Genomic DNA, 26,043 nt, shown 5'->3' with positions numbered 1-26,043 from the left:
TTTAATTATTAATACTTAATTAATCAGATTTTTTTTTAATCCTATTTATTAAGATATAATTCAAAGCTATCCAAAAGTGTCTCTATTCTTCTTAAGTGATCTGCCCCTTCTTCTCCTCCACCCGATGTCATGACTAAATCTGCTCTGTGCTTAAATGTGTGTGTATGTGTGTGTGGGGTTGGGCACTAAGCAGATGAGCTGAAAGAAGGCTGAAAGGAGGGGAGTCGACACACACGCATGCACTGTGAGTGCAGACGACTAATTGGCTCCCAGGGTGGAAATGCCATAAAACACATTTGACGATGAATGCCCTCTGGCTGCAGTCACAGTACTCTGTGTGTGTGTGTGTGTGTGTGTGTGTGTGTGTGTGTGTGTGTGTGTGTGTGTGTGTGTGCATTTAAATAGTACCCAGAAGATTTTCATTTTTATAGTGTGGTCTGTTACTGTAAGATATGCACACCCTTTCCATCACACTTGCATCTTTTGTTGTTCATTTTATTCAGTGTTTAAGCTTTAATTAAAAGGTCTTCATGATTGACATTTCCAAACAGAGGTAGATCATGCAAGGTTCTGGAGCAAAACTCTACAGGGAAAATGCATAAGCGTAGTTGCTCATTATTTCTCATTATGATTCAATACAATTCAGAATTCAATACAATTCTGATACGTGTTCAGAAACATTCTAAATAATTAGCCTTCCATCATTCCACCAGTTTAGGATCGATGCTGGTATAATGTGACATTCTGATTATTGATATTTTGTCTGTCCAAAATTAAGGCTTGTACAACATGTTGCCTGACACATCAGGATTTCAATTACCCGTGTGACAATTGAGAAAATGAATAGAAATATTTTGCAGGGGTTACACAGCATTGAGTTTTAGTGCAGAATGTTGTATGAAGTATACATTTGCAACGAGTAATGTTTTGGAATCTGTGCCTTGATTTGCTTCAACAATCTATTTGCCAGCAGACAAACCTGACAAAAACATGCCATAATAATCCAAAATATTACTATTATTACTATACTATACTATATTATATACTATACTATATCACTATAACTATTAACAAAGATTTGGTTAAAATGTAAAAAAAAATACCTTATGTAACTATGTACTAGTTAACTGTTAAACTAATTCATGCTGTCATATTCTTAAGTAATCAAAAATCTCACAACATAAGGTTTTAGCACAATTGCTATTGCCGTACTTAGATAACTATCATGCTAGCAACTAGAAGAAGAAAAAAATCTAGTCAGTCAGAATATACAGTACCACAACAATCTTGCTCATTAATAGCACAGAGTTGCATATCACTGCTAGCATTAGCCTGCTTGTGTAGCTGACTAGCTAATTGTTGATTTAACAGTAGCCACAAAAAATATACCACAAAACATAATTTTGCTTCATTGCAATTATTATTAACTGATTTATGTATCTGACTAGTTCACTACTAGTATGCTAGCTCACAATGCCAACATTTTTCAGATCAATCAATACAGTTTGTCTAATCTTTAATATTAGCGTTCTAACAACTAAAACTCAAGTTTAATACATTTCATTCAATAGTTTAGTAGAAATAAAAATATTGTGTTAATATGGTAAAGTGTGTAGTGTCCTACTAACAAAGTCTAAATGTTTAGTCAAAGAATGTTTAAAAGTGTTTAAAAAACAATGCTTGCAACTTTAAATATTGAGGTCCATGACAAAGCATTTTTTTCTAACAAATCACAATTTTCTTTGGTATTATGTGACTTGTCACTTATATTTATATAGGTTTTTATAGGTTTTATTCAAATTGCATTAGTGCAAAAACAATTAAGTCTAGAAGTTGGTCTAAAATATAAACCTAAACCGAAATTTTAATAAGTTGATCAGTGAGGTAATGCTTTATAGCCGCAGAAAAAGCCAATGTATTATTATACACATGATGTGTACAAAATGTGCCTAACATTTGACGCTCTAATAAGCTCATGAAAATATATATATATTTTTTCAGTTAAAGGCACTCTGGCTTCAATAGACTACAAACTTCATATGGGTTAATTATATGGGTTTCTCCATTCTCATTGGGGTTTGACCTCCTTCACACAAATAGTCTTAACTGACCATCCCCCCTTTACCCGTGAATTTTCAATTCAACCACTGATTACAGAGCAGTATTCTTGAGAAAAAGCTGCTTTATAGGGTGCCTGTGTGAATGTTTGATGGCCCCTTTGGCAGATGGTCATGCTCTCCTCCCTGACTTCCAGCTTCCTATCATACTCATCAATCTGATAGCCAGAACTTCTAATGAGGAGCATACCATCTGCTGTTCTAAGAAGGTTGATGGGGGTGAACTAAATGGATTAGGCGTATTAAGTAGTTTTACTTTGTGAAGGGGATGTAGGGCAAGAAAAAGTAAGAACATTTATATAAAAGCCTTTTCCGTAGCAAAAAAATAAGCATGGATTATGAAGGTTTCGATGGATAAAAAAAAAGCTATTTTATTTTGCCATAATCAATGTAACCATTAATTTATTTTTTTTTCAAAATAGGCAGAAGTTTTGCCTAAAGAAAGTTCTAAGACTTTATTTAAGCGAGTAATGCATCGTTCTTCTGACATTACTTTCTTAAAATAAATAAATGATTCCTCACAAAAGGTTATGCGAACAAAACAAGAGTGTCCTGATCAAGAACCTCTGTGAAACACCCAAATTACACAAGGTCACAGCCCTCCTGGATAATTAGACTATTCTTGCTACCTGACTTATATAAAAAGCCCCCGAGACAGCTAGCGTGGAATAGTGTATGTGTGTGTGTGGGGGGGTTCAGTCTGGCTGCCTGAAAGAAAGCAAACGCCCAGAACAACGTGTTATCAAATATGCTGTATGCAGCCCAATCTCACCACAGACAAACTATCCTTTTTCTTTTCTCTACAGCTAATGTTTACTTATGCCTTTAACATTCACACCCCACACATGCACCCAGACAGTGCCTCACCCCTGCTCCTCCATCATCTCCTGCAGTTCCATGCACTTTAGCTCCACTCGTCTCTTTCTCTCGTGGTCCAGGATCTCACGGCGAGCCTTCTTGACCAGCACGGGCTTCGGTGGGGCAGTTTCTTCTTCTTCCAGTTCTTCGTCGCCATTGGGGCGTGTGGCGGCACCCGGGGCACCATTTGCACTAGCCTCAGGAGAGGGCACTCTCGCCCCGTCGTACATAACCACGGCACTCTGTCAAAAACAGAAACAAAGAGGAAACATGGTCATTGATAGTACAATGGTGTTTTTTACTTAGATATACTCTTATCCTTAATCAAATTCATTAGGAGAATTATCCATGGTCATACAAAAAACATTGCTTTTATAATTCAACCCATGGCAAAAATCCCTTTAGATTCTCATGGACAAACTCTTGATATTGATAAACAGATTGGTGGTTGCCAGATTGGTGTTTTTTTACAGCAAGGCTGATTTTTAGCAAGGTTGCAGGTACAAAAAGCATACTTAAGCATATTCAAGGGAAGTCTTGAGCAAGTTTTTAAGCAAAATGAATCTAAATCTAATACATTTCCTAAAACCTAATAAGTTATAGGAAACAAAAGAAGCATGGAAGTGATGACAGTACAACTACAATGTACAGAAGAATTTCAATTGTCATTTTGCAAAGATAGGCATAGTGAGCCACAGTGAACTTGTGACTCCAAGAGAAATTTTCTTGCAGATACTGTAGCTTTGAGTTTTTGAGTCTAAACATTTTTTTAAAAATCCGGTAGCCCTGTTTATAACTCCCAAATCAATATGACACCAACTGAATAGAATCACTGCAAAGTGAGTGTGAGCTCTGAAAATTATAATAATAAAAAAAAAAAATCAGTCTTATCAATAATTAATTGCTCACGATCACTTTGCATTTATGAAGGATGTTTATCCATGTCTACAGAATGACATTAAAAAGTACATTATGGGCGACAGAGGACGATATTTTAAATGACGAACAGCTGACATACCTCATTATTGTGAACGCTCATGAACATGCCATTTCTCGATTTATAAATGTGTGCTTTAATTATTACTATGTTTCTCTTTACAAGTCAAAATACCAGATTTACAAAATGAGTTAAACAGCTATTAATGCAGTTAAATGGTTCTGAGTGGCCATGATCTTCGTCTCACAAATTCCAATTAAACAAAAGCACTAATTTTTTAAGGTTTTTGTGTGGATAAAAACTTGATACTTGATGCAGTATACATATACAATTTGAATAATTTCTTCTTTAAACTGGGATTAATAAAATATATTGTAAGTCAAAGTATAAAATATTGATAAGAGTTTAAATACAAGTATTACTGAATGGAAAGTACTTAATTTATAGACAAAATATTTGGAATACTGCAACTTTAATAGTAAAGATTTATTTATTTCTAGTGGAGAGAAGAAATTCATATGTTATTATGTTCATATAATGTTTTAAACTATCTCACCCCCTTCTATCAGCTTGACATTGATCCTTAATAGAAGACTATTAATTCGGATCATGCCCAATATTCTGGATCTTGGTTAGCCATAGCTCAAATAAGCATATGTTGGAATATCCAATGAACACACACTAAAAGCACGAAAGCAAAAATGAAGGTGGGATGGCAGACAGATTATGGGATGGACGGGTGTATTGTCTCTACCTCTGGGATAGAAGCCAGAACTCCATTAATGGTCTCATTATTTTATAATAGTGAAAATGTCCACCCAGTGTTTAATCACTGTCACTGTCAAACAGCCTCAGGTCTTGCGATGGATTCTGCATTTAACTATAAACAATAAGAGTCCTTTTCTCACCGTGTCCCATTAAGCAGATAAGGTTTAAGGCTGAAACACAAATCAGTTTTACATGATTAGTTAACTAACGATGAAAATTTGTCTACTGTATATTTAAAATCAGCGGCAATGCATCTAGTCTGTCTGAGCCTCCTTTAGTCCTGGTGTTAAAAGCGAAAGGCAGAAGGGGAGCATTTAGCAAGCAAGACGTGTATTGTGGGTAAAATCATGAAGCGATGCGCAGCCTAACAGTTGGCGCAGCAGCAGGAGGCATCGTCGCAGAATAGATTATCCACTAAATCATCGGCTTTGGAAACACTGTGAAATACTCTTGTCGTCTATTCCTTAGGCAGCTCTACTGCTCCAGTCATAATAATCAATTCTCCACCCATTCCATCTATCCACATTTGCCTACCTCCTTGTCCATTAAGTAATCTACATACCAAATATTTTTGAAGGAAAAAAAAGGCCTAAAGCCAGTTCGACCCAACAAATCGCTTTCATTCCCTTCCCATTACCTCAGTTTTCAACAGATTGTTTCTACCTGTAAAGGCTTTTTCCCCAAAAGAGGTATAAAAGGGTATAAAGAGGTACTTTGTACTAGTACACTTTGCTTAGTTGATGATATATAAAGAATGATTTTACACAATACAAGGTTTAAAACATTCATTCCTTGAGGCTTTTCTGATCACCACACTGTAACATTCCAGTCAGCTCAAGCCAATGTGGTAATTCTCCTCTGATCTTTCTTGTCAACAAGGCATTTATGCCCAAAGAATTGCCAATCCCTGCATGTTTTTGTTTTTGCACCAGTGTAAATTCTGAACATTCCAACCAACAACTATGTCATGGTCCAGCAATTCCCCATTTGAAGTGGAACATCAAGTGAAGCTCTTGACATGTATGTACATGTTGCTGGCATATAATAGGTTACATGGCATACTGCATTAATAAAGGCGTTTCTATTACAGTGGCCAGTAAGTGAATGTCATTTCAAGGCATTAAAACACTTAAAAATTCTGCAGATTCTTATTATTCAATAACTATCCATTTAGCAGGGTGTTTGGTTGGTTTGGCTTGTCATATACTGTACATATTTATTTGCATCAAATATTAATCCAAAGTTATGTTGCAGAAATCAGTTTATCTTTCATTTATATTGAATTCATTAAAAACATTCCATGAGATGTTATTAATGCTTTTAGTGGTATAAGATGTCTTATTTTTTAGCTCTTATTTCTATAAGGCTATTCAGCTATTCCCTTGTATATTTTGCTAATTCTGTACTCAAACACACATTTCATATTCCCTTTTGACGCTAGTAAAAAAGTGCTTTTGATGCTTACTGTGAAAAAACAGACAGTGCATGAATTATGCTAATATTTTCCACACATTTTCATTTATTGCTGATCAGCAAATGTGATCAGAGCAAATTTTGTCTTTTTTCTCTGCCTTATGAAAATACCAAGCTGTCAAAAGAAGCAGTTAATTAAAATGACTGAAAAAAGATTTCTTAAATCCATGGCTAATACAGCTAACAAAGACAACATTAGACATCCTTCAGAAGGGTAATATATACAAGGCAGCTATGATTTATGTTGTCTTGATGATGAACAGTGTGTGTGTGTGTGTGTGTGTGTGTGTGTGTGTGTGTGTGTGTGTGTGTGTGTGTTTGTGTCTGCATAAGCGCTTGTCCCGTGCAGACGGCTTACTATCATCTCCCACAGGAGAAACATCTCTCTCTCCCTGTAATTACACAGACTACTATGTCAGATACTCACTCTCAGTCCCCTGCCATTTCTGTGTTATATTCTGCTAATGCAGTTCGATCATTCAAAAAAAAACAACAACAGCAAAACAATCCTAGGATGGAAATATTAGGCAATTAGGTTTGAGCCAAAGAAAGTTACAAAGAAAGAATGTTAATTCGAACGCAAGAAAAAACACTGCACCAGAGTATGCTGAAAGGTTTTAATAACATATTTATGGAGAAGTACAACAATCACACAATCGATAATAATTAGCCATAAATCTAAAATAATTGCAAACAGTCAGCAACATCAACAACAAAACAACTAAGAACCATTAAGAGGCCAGGATAAAATTGAATCCAAATTTGCACCAAAAAAAAAAACCTAATGATAATAGTTTTTAAATTGTTTTATTGTATGTAAGAAAGAGGATCTTGATGTGCGTCAACAAAAATAATCTTTTATTTAGTTAGTTTCATTATTTACTTACACTGTTAGAGATGTAGAGTAACTATGCTTATGATGTGTCACAATCCAAAATATTTGCATTCTATTAATTATGCATCGAATGAAATTGCACTGTTTGAACAAATGTGGTATAACAGTTACTCTTCATTCCCTTTCATATGACACCAGCTATTTGATAATAAATATTTCACTTGATCTTTTTCCTTAGGTCAGTGATTTTTTTGTATTCATTTATTTTTGGTAGTACATTTTGTTTAGAAAATAAATTTCAGAATTGTAAATATCAAACTTGATTTTTTTATAAACAAAAATGAACATTCAGAAACTGATTGTCTTTTCAGTCATAATTTTTCTTTATTCAAATTTTGCTCAAAATATTCAAAGAATCAAGTTGAATCATCGAGCCAGTGTCATGAATCAAATCAAATCATTACACCCCTAAAAGGTATAACACTTGCTTGTTAACCGTGTCCTCCTGGCCAGCTACCAAGGTCAAATAACCACAGATGTTATGATGTTATATTTAATTGAGAGCTTGTAATGAGGGACATTCATGCTTCCTTTTTCTCAGAGTCTATATTAAGCTAATAAGTTAAACTGGTGTTTTAGGGGCAAAGAAACTGCTATGGTCACTGTCATTCTCACTAATTCTTCTGAAAATACATATCTGATTCATAGAAACATTTTCAAAATGGTGAAAAGACTGTTAAAAATAAGTCATAATGGTAACAATAATGTGGATAATAAGGCCATCATTTTCTTTTATTACTACTGTATATATTCATTTAGATTCTCTCTAAAAGTCTCTCAGCCAGGGGCGTAGATTACTTTTTTTAGTGGAGGAAAAAAAAACAGGTAACACTACACATTTCGTCCCCCCCACTTTTGAAATGATGGCTACGCCCCTGCTCTCAGCCAATGTAAATAACTGCTGTAGATATCTTATCAACATATTTCATCAGCAAGAGAATAAAAAGTCAATTAATCACCAAGAGCCTCTGGCTTCACATTAAAACAAGCTGGAATAAACAAATCCACATAAAAAGCATTGCAGTGCATTTTGGCATGTTTGCTAATAGGATGCAAATGTTTTGTAAAATTTCCTACAGTATATGGACTTTGTCTGAAATGGAATGTCATTATTTACTGTGAAAAACTTAATATGTGTTGATTTCTGTTTAAAGAAATAAAATAAACAGGAAAAAAAAATAGAAGGGAAATATTTTGGTCTTACGATTACTTGCAGAACAGAGAGCAAGGAAACAGCTAATGAGCCAGAATACAGTCCAAACATAGAGCTGGTAAAGGCTGACAGTGATAAAGGCACTGTAACACAAAGCTTAGTGCTAATTAGACTGGAACAAGTGTTAGGTGGTGATAGGAAGAACATACGGTTCTGTAACTAAAGACAGGGATATTTCTATTTCCGAGGTAACAAATAATCCAGCTGTGAGGGTTGATGCGAGTGCAAACTCTCAGGCTGTAATTAATAATTATAAATAGAAATGGGATTTACTCTTGCTGGAGTATTAGAATGTCCATTTCACCTCGTGATCTTGTTAAATACTGTATGTTCTTGCTGTAAAACTTCTAAAATGCCGGGATGCACGCTAAAACTCAATTATACTCCAATAGAAATGAAAAATGCAGGTTCCCTGGTGGTCTAGTGGTTAGGATGCGGCACTCTCACCACTGCTGACCGGGGATCGAACCCGGGCCGCAGCGGGTAACGGGGAGGGTTGTGTTAGAAAGGGCATCCCGCGTAAAAACGTGCCAAATCAAACATGCGGATGAGCCGCTGTGGCAACCCCTAATGGGAGAAGCCGAAAGAAAGTTAGTTAGAAATGAAAAATGCACATACAAGAGCAGCCCATATTGTTCTTTGCTCTTCTGCTCTCTTGCTCGATCTTCTGTCTTCTGTTGTGTTTCTCTCTCTGTCATTCCCTCGCCTATAATCTTTCTTTGCTCTTTGTAGGAGATGATAGGAGTGTGTCCTTGGCCAGAAAATGACAAGTGGGGGTGATAAGGTGGGAGTCAGCCAGTGTGTTTGTATGTGTCAGATGATATCCACATGTAATCATTTTTGTTTGCATTTTTGTTGACCTGCTACACAATTTAAAAAAATGTATTTGTACCTCTCTGTTTCTTTTCATTTTAATGTCAACACTGGATCAGGGCTTTTGGGAAGCAAAAAAAAAACTCCCCAAAAAAAATGCAAACCCTTAAATGGACCATTAACTTTCTTAATAGTGAGATGTGACTGCAATTTGTTTCAAAATCAGGTCAAATTTGAATACACTAACATTTGTTTTCACGTTTGTTAGCTATTTGCTCCAGTTTTTCAATTACAGTTTTTATTTGTATAATTACTAGTTCAAATCGAGGTATACACTAACCAACCAAATTAGTGACATGTGGCAACAGTGCAATAAATGTGGGTGCACATTATGTGGATGCAGATAAAGAGCTTCAATTTATGTTCACGTCAAGCGTCATACGGAAAATAATGTGATCTCTGTGGCTTTGGCTGTGGTATGTGTTCATCCAAATGAGCTACTTTTTTGCAAATCTATTACGAATGTCATACAGAACAGGATCTAGAGTTTGTACAGAATGTTGCAGGAGGAATAGAAACATCCATATGAGTGACAGTTCAGCAGCCAGTTGATGAGAAAGACAGGAGAATGGATAGATCTGACTGAAGGTAATCAGAAATAAAAGAAATACTCATTACAATAGTGTTTAGCAGAAAAGCATTCCAGAAAGCACAACATAATGCATCATTGATCTAGATGGGCTACAATAGCAGAAGATCAGCCGAGAGCAGGAATCTGAGGCTACAATGGAGATAGATATAAGAGATGGATATTTGAAAGGTGGGGATCTAAAATATTCCAACAAATAAAAAAAAACACACAATGCTTTTCTCTTCACTACAGAATTGTAATCTAGTGTTAAATAAAAGCAATAAAAATCTTGACTTTTCTTATCCACTCGTAACTGTTACCCTTACCTGCTCTGCCAGATTCCAACTAAAAGGTTGTATACTTTAAAAACATCACTCACACACACACACACACACACACACACACACACATATTCTTAATTTGCTCTATTCCTGCTTGTGTTACCAGCCCAGCATGTGCTTCCAGGAGAAAAACGTTTATTTCCATAAGCCCTGTGAGATATGGCAGTGGAGGCGGGAATAGATTGCTGGCCATGTTCACTAGCAAGCAGCTCTTTTCGAGGCAATCTGGGGAGAGTAAGGCTCAAGGAAAAATGGAAGGCTAGCCTGAAATGGAAGGTGTGTAGAAATGTGAAGGCATAAAAGAGCTCCAGTGAAGCATGGTAAAGTTATGTTTCTAGCTTCTAGCAAACAGAAATGGCCAAGAGCAGGTAAAATCACTGTAACACCTTTATTTTGTTTCCATTCCACTGTCAATTTGTTCAGCAACCAATTGTACAAACCAGAGAGTCAGATTAGTTTGATGGTTCGTTGGGGGGAAAAAAGCTTCTTTCTTTCATGCAAACATTTCTTCTATTGAAATGGTTATTAAAAGGTTTTATTGGCAGAGAGCATTACATCTAACCTAGTCTTCCAGGGAAAAAATGAATTTGAGTTGCCAATGATGGGTCATTTGGGTGCCTTGGAATTTGGAACAAATTTTAATTTTCTCAATTCTTGACACATTTGACAAAATAATGTCTTGTAGCCCATTGTAGAGTGTGAAATATTTTATTTTGAAGGCTGATATGGTGCTTTTCTGAGAATTTTTATTTGACCCAGAAAGTCAGGGATGTATCACGGGGATCAGCCTTAGAGTGAAACACTTGTCTCTAGTAGAAATCCAGTGCAATTGAATTCATGAAAAAGGAGCTGCAATAAATCTGGCCTGGCTTCCATTAATTCTAGTGATAGTCATCCTTCCAGAGAGAGAGATGAGTGAAACAGGAGGAACTGAAACCAAGGAATCGATAAAGTATTCTCTTTGTGTTTAATAGTAGTGGTGTTAAAGCACTGAGAAATGGGGACTTTTCACAATTAGCTTCCACATCCAGATTCTATACCATTTTTGTTCTCTTATTATTAATGTTATATAGAAAAGTATTCCAAGAGATGTGATCCAGGTGTTGAGGTTTGCGGAATCATGAGGGACATATACATAAGAGTGTTTATTAAAAGAAGCCACTTGATACAGGCAGCATGAGGCTTCTAAGCAACAGAAAACACTTTATTAGGAACCATGACATGAGGAATAGGAATCTTCAATTGTTTCTTAGCTCAAAGAAATGGAACCTGATGTGGCCTTTGGTAGCCCGTCTGCCTCATAACTCAACATGTACAGTGCTCTGAAATGCATTTCTGCTTGTGTGTAGTTGTAATAAATGGTTATTTGAGTTGTCAAAGCATTTTGACATTCTGTACAAACTCTAGAGACAGTTTATCAAAAACAAAATGTAAACCTTTCCATTAACATTTTGTATATTAAAGCATAAAACTCTAGTCGTGTATCTGCATAATCACATGCATTGAGCTGCTGCCATTTAATTAGCCATTAATATCATTGTATAAATAAGCAAATGTACAGGTGTTCCTAATAAAGTGGATTATCCATGGCTATGACATGATTGGTGCAATACATTTGTATCTATTGTTACTATTAGTAGAATTAACCCTTGTTGACCCATATTAACCTTTGAATTATATGGTTTTACTGTATGTATCAGGACATATCAAAATCATCCGGTCCTTAGTGGGTCTTAGAATCAGGTGAATGCAAACTCAAATGAACAAAAACACAATATATTACATTGTGTCATTATTTATTTTTACAAATAATCAGTCCAAGATGGAGGGACCATGTATGGCTAGATATCTCCTCTTTGGTCTCATCTTTTCATTGGTATAAAAGACAATGATACAGAAGTCTTGTGGTTTGTTCAGATGCAACTTTGCGTGAGTATTAAAAAGAAGAAATATTGATCATGTCACGAAATAGATTCAAACTAAAGTAACAAGTCTGGTTTGAAAATGTAAGAAGTACAAAGTACAGATATTTGTGTAAAGAAACGTAATGAGTAATAGTATATCGTTGTCAGAAAAATAAATAGTGAAGTAAAGTATATAATAAAAAAAGGCCCCCATTTTGTTTTACATTGAATGATTGTTTTTAGATCACTCTCTGGCTGTATTCAAATAAAACAACACTGATGAAAAAGATTTTCATCAGGAAATACTTTCTGTGGTAGAGGGTTTGCAAGCAAAGATACTGTGACAGCTGTGTGATTGTTCTCAAGACCTTGTTTAAGCTCAGATTGATTCATTTTACCAATAGAACATTTAATACGACTAAGGAAGGGAAGCCAAAGCTATTTCAAGCTTTATTGAACCTCCTAAAAGAGAAGGTAGTGGCCATATTGCAGGATTAAATCCTCTGTCCTCATGTGCCTTGCTCTGTTTCTTGAGAAATGGACAGAGACCTAAAGCAGGTGTTTCTGGTGTTTATTTTTAGGTGATGAAGGGGTTTGGGAAGACATTTTTGGTTCTTACTCAGCCTCAGAGAGGTACAGGGAAGAATAAAATGAGGATCATACTGTAGTCAATCTATGAAAATTCTATATATTGGGTCAGGGATTAAAACATGCAACAAATGAATATGTGTCTATGAGCAGATACAGTACATGAACTGATAAAGCAACTAGTCTATGCATAACAGTAAAAAAAAAAATTTGAAGCAACTGCTGCTCTACTGGTTAAAGGAAAATCTTATTGTAACCAATATTAATTAGATGGTGTAGTGGTTAAACTGGTACACCTATAACTGTTTAGCTTAGCATGAGCTCATTTTCTACCAGTCAAAATTTAGTACGTGAGAAATTATCACTTCAGTAGTGACATACTGAAAGTGAACGGGACTCAGCAGGAAGTAAGACATTGAAAATCTGCCAGCACAGTAGGAATTGGGAAATGGAAACAAATTTTTGTTGAAAATTGAGCTTACATTACTCCCTAATGAGACACTTTTAAAAGTTAGGTCTAGATATGGATACAGATACAAATATTAGGAGCACAAAACAAACACAGAGACCATTTAAATCTATATAATTTTCTTTCCTTTTCCCAGCGTCCACCAAAGACTCCAGCAACTGAGCAATTGTATATGTGCTGAGGCACAAACTTCTGGTATAGGAGAAAAAGCATATTCAGTTCATCCAGCACACACACACACACACACACACACACACACACACACACACACACACACAGTAACACACACACACACACACACACATCCACTCATTTATCATTAAGCTCTGACCTTTTGCAGTCAGCAGGGCAAAATATGGTGACCTCATACATTAATCACGCACGTACACACAAATAGGACATATAAAGGGACTTTTCAAAATCTGCTCAACGATGCAGAAATGCAGAGATGAACCTTTTTGTCATTGAGCTCTAATACAAACCAAAAAAAAGTGACAGTGAGGTTAAAGAGAATGTCTGCATAGGTTCTATTAATAAGTAGGTAATTACAGAGACCAAACCACCCCGTCACCCCGAGCACATCTCTCCTTTTTTCCTTTCTTCTTTCTTCATGTCTTTTCTGTTTCAACCATTACAAGCCTGAATGGCTATATTGGATGCAAAATAATTGAGACTCAATCTGATATCTATTCAGACATGTCATTTTGCTTATCCGTTCCCATTCCTGTAAAGGTTTGATTTGGATTGATGTATTTTGTTTATTTACACTTTTTAAAAGTTGCCGTTCCAATTTCGAATACAAGAAAGCGAATCACATAAACACAAATATATGCGCAACATTGGCATAAAGCGTCATGGACACTGTTTCAACACTAAGATGTTAAAATTATTCTTACGTTTTCACATATGGCAAAAGCACAGCGTTACATATGTTGGAGTTAAATTCAGCAAGATTAAAGGGTGCACTTAGAATTGCAGGTATTAAATGGACTAAATGAATTGTGAATGGTGGACCATTTGGTACCAAATATCAAAAATAGACAATTTCATTATATAGTGTTTGAATGTCACTGATATTAAAGGATGAAACAAATCATATCAACCAGTGAATCAAATCTTATGCAATGAAACATATTGATATCAAGGTGATGTTGATTTTAATCATCTTTGTAGTATTTTAGGTAATGTTTTCTGATTCAGTTTAAACAGAAAGACAATGGCAGGGAAAAACTTCCTGAGATAAACCTTGAGAGAAAGTAATCAGATTATACCATCATATTGTTACAGTATACATGGGTAGATACAGTATGCAGTAGTAAGTGTGCTAAAAAGATATTCAGTATGTGTATATTGAATTAAAGTCCTAGTATGAGCATGAGGCAGTCATTACTATCACAGCAGCAGTTCTGCTGTGTCCACTATCGCTGAAACAATTCCTCGAGCGAATCGAGTAATTTGAATGTAAAAAATCATCAAGGCAAATTATTTGCTTCGCTTCGTCAATTTAACTACACATGGAACATTGTGTTTCCCCATGGACCATTATTACTGACGTAGCACCAACTAAACTCTAGAGGACTCTGGAAAGGTAAACACAGAAGACAGAAGAAAAATGGAGGAACAGGGAGAAACTGGGGAGAAAACAGGGATAAAACAGCGAGGGGAGAGGAGATGTTTTAAATGGAAGCCTGTTTCCGTCACATAAAAAAATATTTTATTTTTCTCACAATTTCAACTTTATTTCTGGCAATTCAATTTTTTTCTTGTAATTTTTATTATTTTTTTTTTTTTATTTTTATATTTAGCAAATTGGGCAGCATCACTCCCTCTGTAGTGCCAGTAAGCTTTACACATTTAAAATGAAATAGGCTACAATCGATAGACTTGCATGGTATCAAACTAAGCCTTTGCTCCCTGGAGAGAACTCTAGGTCTCTATTGTCTCAATTGTCTAACAATCAGCTCTAGAGGAGACAGAACAGGACAGATAATCAGAAGTGGCCTTGTTCATACACCAACAGCTTCAAACTTCATGCCAGTAACATGGTTCTGGGGGATACACCAGAAATGGTAGATGTTTACGAGAAATACTGTCGCAGTTGTGAGAAATAAGTTGGATTTAAGAGTAATAAAGTCGGAATTGTAAGAAAAAACTCAAAATGGTGACAAATAAAGTCAGAATTGTGCGAAAAAAGTCAGAATTAGGCAAACTGTTTTTTTTATGTGGCGAAAATAGTCTAAATTCAGAGGCTAAAGAAAAAGACAGAAAGTTTGGAATAATTTCAAACTAAAACATAAAGTAAACACTGTACAGTTTTCAAGTAATTCGAAGTTAATTCAAATATTTTCATTATATTTTTATTAATATATTTGTATTTGCATTTAATTGGAATATGGCAATTAAATGCATTAAATGGTTTTAGTTTTCACAGATATTCTCGTTTGCAAATTTTCTAAAAGGAAACAAATTACTTGTTCATTTTAAGAGGCCTGCTTTATTTTCTCTTGTAGATTTAGTGTTGCTCTTTAATAAAGAAAAAGTACTTCTTATCCGCTTACTAAAATAATCGATAGATACAGCCCTAGTGTCTACTGATTATTCACTGCGGGGCAGCTATGTCAGAAGGTCATAATGTCATTTATTTAGCTTTTGCCTCACTCTTAATGTCTACCCTATGTCTCGAAGCCTGCTCATGACTTTGCTTTTCGAGTCTTTTAAAAGTTCAAATTCACTTTCGTTATCTGTCAGGTGGTGTAGAGAGAGAGAGGGAGAGCGAGAGAGAGAGAGAGAGAGAGAGAGAGAGAGAGAGAGAAAGAGCGAGAGTATTATGTTAAGCTGTTTCTCACTAACCTAATAACTGCCATGAACACTGCAGCATTTATGGACGTCCGCTTAATTTATTCCCAAACCTCGTACCGCTAAGACTGGAGTGAGCTCATAGTCATTTATGAACTGATCTAGGATGAGATCTGACATCTCATATCGCTTCCTAACCCATCCCATTACCGGAAAAAACCCAAAACACTGATTTCTGATTACCTTACAAAGCCATTGCTTAGCTTAAGGCTTAGTATCCCCAATCTGCATTCTGGCTGTAAAGTCACCAAATACAAATACCAAATACCCTTTACACATAAACATTCTGCTCAGAATTCAACCATCCTCGAACATGCCTCACCACATCACCCTACCAGAGGCCCATCTGCCCCTCTGATTTAGGTCTTTTTTTGCCTCTAGTGATCAGCCTTCTTTGCTAGCTGAGTCATCTGTGATAGCCAGCAGATGTGCTGTTCTTAGGTCAGTTCACATTCAGGTTGTATACCAGGGCTGTGATTTCAGATTCGGGGGAAGGGAGATGCTGAATTTGGATCAGAAAGAGATTAGTCTGGTTGTTTTTTTAAGGGTTTTTTGTGTTGTAAGCTCCTGCATAGCCTTAATGGTGAAGCAGGAGGATTGGGGAGAGGAGAACAAGGGGATGTTGAGAGAGGGTACCTTTAAAACCACAATACAATAACATAAAAAGGAAAGAAAGTTGATGGAATAATTTCACTGAATAATTTTGTTCTTAGGGATCTTTTGCACAAAGATTCTTTTCGAAATCCTAATAAATATGTGTATAGTTTATTTCTAACTGCTTTAAAGATTTTAATATACTGTGCATGTGAACTGTAAAATCTAGACATAACAAGAATCTACTGTCTGAGCTAAGATAAAAATAACCCCAGAAATGAACTGTGTATCTAAATAATGAGTTATCTCAAATAATTATTTGAGCACTGGTGCACATGTGAAGACACAAAGAGGAAATAGGCAGGTGGGTTATTCACATGAAGACAACACCCACCTAGGCTGCTTCTTTGCTCCAGTCTAATCTGAGGCGAAGCACGGCATAATCAAATAAAATGAGAGCAGCTGATAAAATGGCTGGTTTCACATCCTGGAATTAGAATACAGAAATATTTATAAACCCGAGTATGTTAAACAGGGCATTGCTGAAAAAATTCTCCAGTGGTTTACACATGGGAAAACCCACAAGATAATAATAAGATGGTAAAAGCTGTGAATAACTAAAGAAGGGCAAAACAAAAATCACTGAACAATATCTAACTACTAATCACATTGACATCTCTTTTACCTTACACATATGTATTGAAGCTTGTAAAATTTCTAGAAGAACTTTTAGGGGGTTAAAAACGCTTTGGTAGATGTGCGTGTCTAAAAAAGAAAAGGAAGCCACTGAGGAGGACAGTGATCATAGTTTGAGTACAATGCAGCACTAAAGTATTTTTAAAGCCCCTCGTAAAGGAAGCAGGTTTACAGCCAGCATCTAATGACACATTATGGCAGCAATTCAGCAATTAACTTTATGCAACTTCACTCGCTCCATATTTCTCTCTTTCTCGTTTTTTCCTCTCAGTAAAACTGCTCATATTTAGAAGATGTAATGAGGTGATAAAAAAAAGGTCATTCATCAAACGGCAAAATGGCTTGTTGTAAAATCAAGTCAGATATAAACAAAACGATTATACCTTTAGCATAAAAGCATTGTGACACATAGTTAATTTCATCAGTCCCTGTATGCTGAGATGCTTTTCCTGATCCAAACATAGACTATATATCAAATACCTTTGCTGGAATTGAAATCAAAAAAAAAGTCAAAAACACAATGTGACCATAAAGAAGCCAGAACTTTATATAGACACAGGCTTGGAATGCATGGCCATCTAGGCAAGGAGTGCAAAAGAATATAATTCAAAACAAAACACAGGAGAGAATCTCTGGTGAACCAAGAACTATTCCTTTATTTGATGGCCTTCCATAAAGTAAGCCACTGGTCGATAATAATGTCCTTCTAGTCCACTAGAGCTCTCTTGGCCACTCGTCTGGACCGTGTACAATGAGTCAGGACATATTATATAAGTCTGGGCGCAAAAGAATAAGCTGACATTTAACCACATATTCCCCTCTTTTTGCTGCACTTAGAAATTTAGGTAGCTAACTGTGCCTTCGCTTGTTCCTGGGGTTCAATCAAGGGATTTTTTTACTGACAATGGTGATTGCTACATCAGTGACTATCTGTCAGAAATTTGGTGACTGCATTCACCCTGAAAAGAAAACAAAGGGTACCTGTGGAGAAAGAAATTTAGGGAATGAAAGCAAAAAAAAATTTTTTTTAGATGTCTAATTAAAAGTTTGTTATTGCCAGAGGTTGCCAGGAAACAGCACTAAAAAGAAAGCTTTACAAGGTTATCTGAATGAATGACATTTCACAATTTCTGTATTCGTTATATATTTGATTTGTGGGCAAGTGAAGGTTTCAGATCAGATTATATCCACCAAAGATATTCATGATGCCCCTAAACCAAGCTTACATCAATCCCACCAAGATTCATCCTCATAAAGGTTAGATCCCTTGTACATAATTCAAAAGATCAAAAGGCTTATATTCCATATAAATGGCATATACTATATAAGGGAGATATGTGTAATACTATCCAGAGTGACAGATCTGATCTTGATGAAATTGATATGAGATCAGAGAACACTGTATGTCAAATCAAACAAAAAGGAAGACATGTATACATTCCAAGTTATCACTACACATGAAAAAGAGAAAAGAGCTGATAATCAAGTCAGTGGGTAGCATTGCTGCCTTATGGAAATCGCTCATCTCAGGTAGAGTCTTTGTTTCCATGCACCCACTGTTGACAAGATGAGCTCTGGATTACCACAATTCCATCCAGGATTAATGAAGATGAATGGAATGAATAAATGATATTCAAGTATGATCGAGTAAGACAAATAAAGAGCGAAGGATTTTGTAATGTGTGATTGAGAGAGCTAGATGGAAAACAGCCGAAGGAGGAGAAGAGGGGAATTGTGCAATGCGGAATAAAGAACGAGAGAGCAGAAAAGCGATAGAGAGAGATGGGGAATGACTGATAAAGAGATCAGTTGGCAGGCGGGTGAAAGTCGGTGACAGTTTATTCCCTCCAGTATACTCCCCGGCCCTCGTCTTTTCTGATGCGTAAAACAAACCATATCACTCTTCGTTCTATCAGGGTAGAGAGGGACATGCTCAGGGACAACGAGTAGACGAATTGAAGAACTGAGGAAGAATGTGGGGGAAACATCCTTCCCGATCATACACTGAATGTCAGTCTGACTGGCAAAACTCTGGTCAGAATATACATTTCCCTACCAGTTGTAACTGGAGGAGATTATACACTCCTTTATTACATTCCTGCACATCTCAAAATGATAGTTGAAGCCTCTGAGCTTTTGTCTGTTCATGCTTTTGACTGATTCAAAAAACCTCTATAAACTCTAATATTAGTATGTCAACATACTGTATCAGTAGGGTTTCCATCATTATGATAGTATGACAGTATGACAAAATATTATTTTCCATACATAGAACAATACTGTACAGATTTATGCTAATATTTGCTAATATTATTGTAAATGTCTACAATGTTTGTATAATGTATTGTAATAGTATCTTACTCTGAAGTGTGCTTGTGTGTAGAGTATGTGTGTGAAGTATGTGTGTCCGTTTAATCAGATCATTAATCACGTCCTGCAACATAATCTGGTGCTGTGTATAAACACACACACACACACACACACACACACACACACACACACACACACACACAGTAATAATAATAAAAAGAATGCCACAGTAAAGGTCAGGTGAGCTCCTATGGTGGTGAATGTTTTCACTTTGTACTGATTTCAGGCCAGCTTCATTGCTCTCATTATAACTGCTGTCGCTATTTAAGTAGGCGACACTGGTCTTGGATCAGTGAAAGGTCACTGTGGCCCCATGGCCCCTTGGAGAAGTGTCACTTGCCATTTCAAATGATACCCAGCATGCCTGGTGGTGTTCGGGCTGATGTCAGAAATATGGGAGGCATCGCTGGAGATGTGAAGAGGCAATAAAGCGTGATGAATGGAACATTGATATGGAGGAAGAGGTCACCACAGTGACTGGAGCCTCACACAAGTCATTGTGAGCTACAATCTATTGCAGTGTATAAAGAAAAAGTGAGAGAATGAGAGCGATACCAGTAAAAGGAATAAGATATAACCCAAGAGCTGAGATAATGGCCAAGATACTGTCTGATATAGATCTAAGATGTTCTTCTGAAGTGGTTGATCCCCACTATGCCCAAACCACTACCCTCGATAATAAATTACAGAGAGATATCAGCTCCTTCTTTTATATAGGAGTCATTCCTCAGTAACAAGCCACATTTCACAAAACACAACATCTTCCATGTTTAGTTTGTCCCCTAAAACATCTGGCACAATTTTCTCTTACTCTACCTGGTCCTTATTGTAGCTTGACAATACAAATAACACAGGCACTAGAAAATAGCAGGGATACAGAGTGGGAGTGGGATACTCAAGGGAGCCACACTGTATATACACACATAGTACATATAGCTGGTGTAGTGTGTTGGTGGCAATGATGTGTAATAACAGATTGTGAAACTGTTCTTGTGATTAGTTAATATGAAATATGAGGAAAAGCGTAATAGACCTAAATAAATGGACAGATTTCGTGACTTTCAAAAGCCAAAGATCGTTCCAACCGAATCTCCATCACCTTAATCTGTCATTGTGCATTGTTGTGGAAGCAGATGCCTCTAAATGTGGCACAGGGACAATCCGTGTGCTTTTTCTTCAAAGAAAACTAAGTCCAGCAAAACTAGAGTATTATGAATAGATACTTATGAGACTTAGAGGCTATAATGTAGTGATATAGAAGTGGATATCTTGGTATTATTAACAAGAGGACCTTTTTTGATCCTCCCCTAACCATACTATCTCAAATGTCAAGCTCACTACGCACCCTTCTTAAGGTTTAAAGTCACACTACAGCCAGGATTAAAGATTAATAAAGCTGACACCTTAAAAGGGCCCCTAAGAACATGGATCTAAATAAACATTGCTCCCATAGTCCTGCTTCATAGCTCATACTGTATATTCAGGAGATCATGAACAACATTGTAAAAGCCCCTGGGAATCTTTAGAGCCTGGAAATTAAAGCATCCGTACAATGATTTCTAGAACATACAGTATATCTGTACCATCTCCCTTTTGTCGCACATTATCATTGATCTACAAGTTTCCAGACTATCTATCTAGTCTACTGGAAGATATACTGTTCAGATGAACACATAACTACACATCATTGCAAAGTAAGTGGTTCTATAATGACATATGTAGGAAAGCGGATGGTTCAGAGGAAGAAAGAACAGAGGGGCAACGGCCAGTTTTGGCAGAGCCAGGTTTATTTTATTGGATACACACACGTCTCTCTGTGTCTCCCTCTACCGAAGCACCCTTCTCTCACTCCTCTTATCCTTTAGCATCACTGATTAGATCATCCCCACAGGTGTGTGATTCTTACCACTTGACTCCCTCAGCCTCACCGTCTATTCACAAGCCGGCGCTCGGCCACATCCCCGCTGCCACAACATATAATGCCTTGCCTTTTGGTTACCATTTTAGATTTCCCCCCCTCTGGTATGCCATATTGTGTTACACTGCATTTAACCCTTTGCCTGAATTACAGCTCTTACACTTATTTACAAGGCTTAAGATTGTGCTTTTAGATAAAAAAAATTGCTAAATATACTTTTGTGGCACCTAGATGTATTAATCATCACATTATACAACATATTTATTAATTCATGAATAAAGGCATATGAAAGTGGATCTCTCTCTCTCTCTCTCTCTCTCTCTCTCTCTCTTGCTCTCACTCTCGCTCTCTCTCTTAGACTTACCGATGCACACAGGCATGAACACACAAATCACTGTAAAGCTGTTTTTGCTTCTGTCTGCAGTTTTTTTTTTTTGCTTGGCAGTAATTAGATGCAGCATCTCCCACACACTCTTTACTAGTGCAGTATTGGTCAGGAGAAAGGGCAGTGCATAATGGGTACTGTGAGATACTGCAATACTCCAATACATACACAACACTGAATAAAGGATTTATGAACAATGCATATAAATATAATTAATGAATAAATAAATAAATAAATAAATAAATAAATAAATAAATAAATAAATAAATAAATAGGTAGACCTTTAGCATAAACATGTATTAGCTCTAAGTAGCCATTTCCAGGCTTGTCTTCAATGACAAACAGGATCTATAAGCATTTTGTATGTGTTTTTTTATTTATTTTGTACACTAAAGAATTCTGTTTGGATATCAATAAAGATATCTGTTTTGCATAAACTATAAATTAGCAGTTAGCATTATGCCATGTTCTATGATAAAAAATGTCTCCCTATTTTTAGATACATTAAAAAAATGTTATAACACTGTGTCCCAAAAGTCTCTATACATAGAGAAATTAGCTCACATTACCTCCAAAATGTTTCATACACACTTCATAGTATATATTAAGTACACAAAATGTTTTTATTCAGGATGCAATTACAAGTATTATGAGTCTATGTTTGTTCACAAGGTAATAGCAGTCATTTAGAGGATTTTTTTAACGTACATTTTGCAAGAAATATAAACTCACCTATGTACTGACACCCTGAAGTAAGTTTTATAGTTAATTGAAAGCACTGCTCAAGCTTGTTAAGCCTTATTTCACTTGACCACACTTTTCCCTGTAGTGAGAATATAAAGTCTATAGGCCTGTACCCTAAGTCACGGTCAAAAGCAGAAACTTCAATAAATATTTACATTACGAAACTATACAAGGTAAATTTCATACCTAAACTCAACAAAGACTTTTGTCCTTATGTGGATCAATTCAGTTATTTTGACATGTAAAATATTCTGGTTATGTAAGTGGAGTTGGTTGTAATCGTACATACACTATATGTCCCAATTTGCAGCTACAATAAACTTCACTCGTCTGGAAAGATTTTTCATTAAATTTAAGCCACAAGGTTAATTAGTAAAGTCAGGTCCTGATGTAGGGTGAGGAGCAGTCAGTGTCCCAATTCATTCCAAAGGTGGTTGGGATTGCAGGTCCAGCAGCATTGCACTGATCCAGCTCTATTGCAGGTCACTCAAGATCTCCCACTCTAATAGATGCAGTACAGGGGCAGTGTCATGCTGGAACAGGACTGGATCTCCTTGTTCAAGTGAAGAGAAAATTTGCTGGTACCGGATCTAAAGACATCATATACAATTGTTTGGATCCAAATAGTCGGTAAAGGTTTCGGAAAACACCACATATCACTGGAAAAGCCAGGTGTCCAAATACTTTTGTCCATATACTGTAGGTGAAGCAAGCATTTAAGTACCTAGTTTTACAAGTAATTGATAATTAATTTCTAGTTTCTGTGTCCTTCTGTATTGTCCTTCTGTCAGGCAGCCAGAGGACACCCAGAGTCTCATCAATCACTCACACGGTGTTTGTCCCAGTGATATTTTCTAGTCATGTCTGTTATCATCTTGAAGGTATTTCTGCTGCTTCCTTGAAGCTCCATTCATCATCCCATCATGAGATAAACCCATACGTACTCAAAATAAAGACAAAAAGAGTGATATCACCTCCACCTACACACTCTCTCATTCTGTCTCTTTCTCTCTCATTCTCTTTGCTTGACTCACTTATTAAATTGCTGTGCTAGGATGATTCTTCAGTGTTTGGAGGACACACACAAAAAATATCGGATGGTAATACTCTCCCACTTGGCTGGACCATCTGTTTCCAGTTTTCTCCCTGGCTGTTGTCCTTTGGGACTCACACACACACTCTCTTGAGTGTCAGACCAGACATTAACTGCATGTCTTAGATCAGTCTAGTACACGGTGTACATACACCACAACAAAGGGTATACACTCATACTACCCTATTTTTGTGCAAGTGAAAGGCCAGTATTTATTCCTTCTTGGTATCAGTATCAGCCATTTTTATTAGAAATTAAATGTAAACAATTAAAAAAATTGTACTTCTTAAAATAATTAATACACAATTTAGAGTCCACTGTCTAACATCGGAGGTCTTGTGTGATTGTGCACTGATTCGTCAATGCTTCATAATACAGTGCTCACATGCGTGCACACACACACACAAACACACACACACACACACACACACACAAACACATACACACACTCATACGCACTGCTTCACACACACACACACAAACACACACACACACATGCAGACACACACTCATACCCACTGCTTTATGTGCGTTGCTGCCAGGTGACTTTTGCTTTAAGATATTGGCATTCAGAAACCAAACAGAGCTAGAAGAATCCTGCTGTGAAAGGCCTAGTATTGAGCAATGTGTTGGTGTGTGGGCTTGTTTTTCTCTGGTGAAAGGTCAGCTCTGTCATAACTGTATCTGTAAGCGCATTATGTGGTGTGTGTGTGAGTGTGTATGTGTGTGAGAAAAAGCCTAAACGCTGAAATATGGACTGCTTCTGATGCCACGCTGGTCACGCCTGAAACATGTAGCGTTATTTCTGTGCAATATCCCCCCCTCACTTTCTCTTGTCATGAGCCATGTCATTTAAATGAAATAATTTTAATCATAGACCACTTCAGATGAATAATAATTGATGCAGCGAAGGATTAATATTATAATAATGTCACCATTGGCAGAAAGCAACACAGTCACAGTCTGTTTTCCTCGTTTCTCTCAGTGTCAAATATTGTTTTATTTGACTTTAGTTTATGTTAAATTTTAAGTTCATTTTAAGTATAATTTTATTATAAATGTGCAGGTGAACTGTGCAGAAGTGTACAACCGAACAATAATACATGAAGGAACATTGTTATCTAGATATTTAATTTGTTGATTTATGAAACACCAAAGCTAACCAGCTAGCTTCAACACTCCAGTCAATTACCTATATACTTCTTCTTCTCCTTTAGAAAAAGTATTTTTTACTTTGTTAATGTAAATATCTTAAGTATATGTACTTTATACAAGCATTTTAAGGTTGGTAAAAAATTTTATTCCACAACATTGTAAAACATCCTACTTTTTACAGAAAAACTGAAAATACAAAGATCACAAGACCAAAACCATAATCCCATGGGTCTTTGCGTGGAAAATAGCTCTCACTGTGTGTGTCTTTCATTGAAAAGATATAATGCACAGGAATGGAATATTGACTTGCAATATTAAATAATATAATATAGTTGTCATAGCTAAGTAGTTTTTCTTGTGATAAACACATTCAAAAGGATGTACTTTTGTCCTTTCAGTATAGAAAATGCTAATATTATTTGCTAATAATAGAACAGCAAATGTCAAACTTTTCACTACAGAAATAATCATTACTATCTAACAATAAATAACAGTACATTTTCACTGTTCAGTTCAGTTCTACTTTGTTCTCATTTTCATCGTCCAGAATTTGAAAATTTCTCGCTCTCTGCCCTCTGCTCTCACTTCTTGACTTCTTGACTTCTTGGTGGAGCTGAAAAAGCAGCAGGCATGAAATTTTTCTTATACATAACAATTCTCAATGACCTCTTTCGCCATCTTTTTTCTTTCTCTCTCTCTCTCTCTCTCTCTCTCTCTCTCTCTCTCTCTTTTTCTTGCTGTCTTTCTGAAGTAAAGGCCACACATTCATCATTGGATACATTATTATTTTTTTATCATTTATGTTTTTCAAATTCATGTTTTTTTGTTCAATTCATTTAAATAAATAATAATAAAAAATAAAAACATGTGGATGGAATTCCCACTAGAGAGAAATGCATTTAGCTCCGACAAGACTCCCTGATACTCGAGGAAAACCGGAAGTCATCGTCTATAAAAGGTCAAGCCGACATTTTCAAGTTCTAAGGACTAAAACCTGACCCTCGTTGTGTCCAGTATGCCACCATCTGCCTAAAGGGCTGTCACTGGCATTTTTCTCTCCCTTGCCTATCTCCTGTTTTCTCCCCTTTCCTGAGATTGTGTTATTTCATGCGTTTCTCAGTGCCGGCTTTCATGCTCACTAGGTGTGTTCATCCAACCCTGCAGAACAATCAGCATTCAAACACACACTTACTCCCACAGCTCTGTATGTGCCATTAGTCTTTAG

General features: G+C 36.4%; 1 protein-coding gene across 1 annotated transcript in view; it reads right to left on the bottom strand.

Annotated features, from left to right (window-relative positions):
* Nucleotides 1-26,043, bottom strand: part of srrm3 (serine/arginine repetitive matrix 3) — a 79,643-nt gene that overhangs the window by 38,577 nt on the left and 15,023 nt on the right. The window contains exon 2 of the mRNA XM_046839838.1: nucleotides 2,985-3,217. Within this exon, the coding sequence (XP_046695794.1) occupies nucleotides 2,985-3,205 (221 nt within the window). The 5' untranslated portion in view covers nucleotides 3,206-3,217. The remainder of the gene's footprint in view (nucleotides 1-2,984; nucleotides 3,218-26,043) is intronic.

The sequence above is a fragment of the Silurus meridionalis genome, chromosome 25, assembly GCF_014805685.1.
Source record: "Silurus meridionalis isolate SWU-2019-XX chromosome 25, ASM1480568v1, whole genome shotgun sequence".
Classification (NCBI taxonomy): Eukaryota; Metazoa; Chordata; class Actinopteri; order Siluriformes; family Siluridae; genus Silurus; species Silurus meridionalis.
Note: the sequence above shows the minus strand (reverse complement) of the source record. Positions and strands in the feature narration are given on the sequence as shown.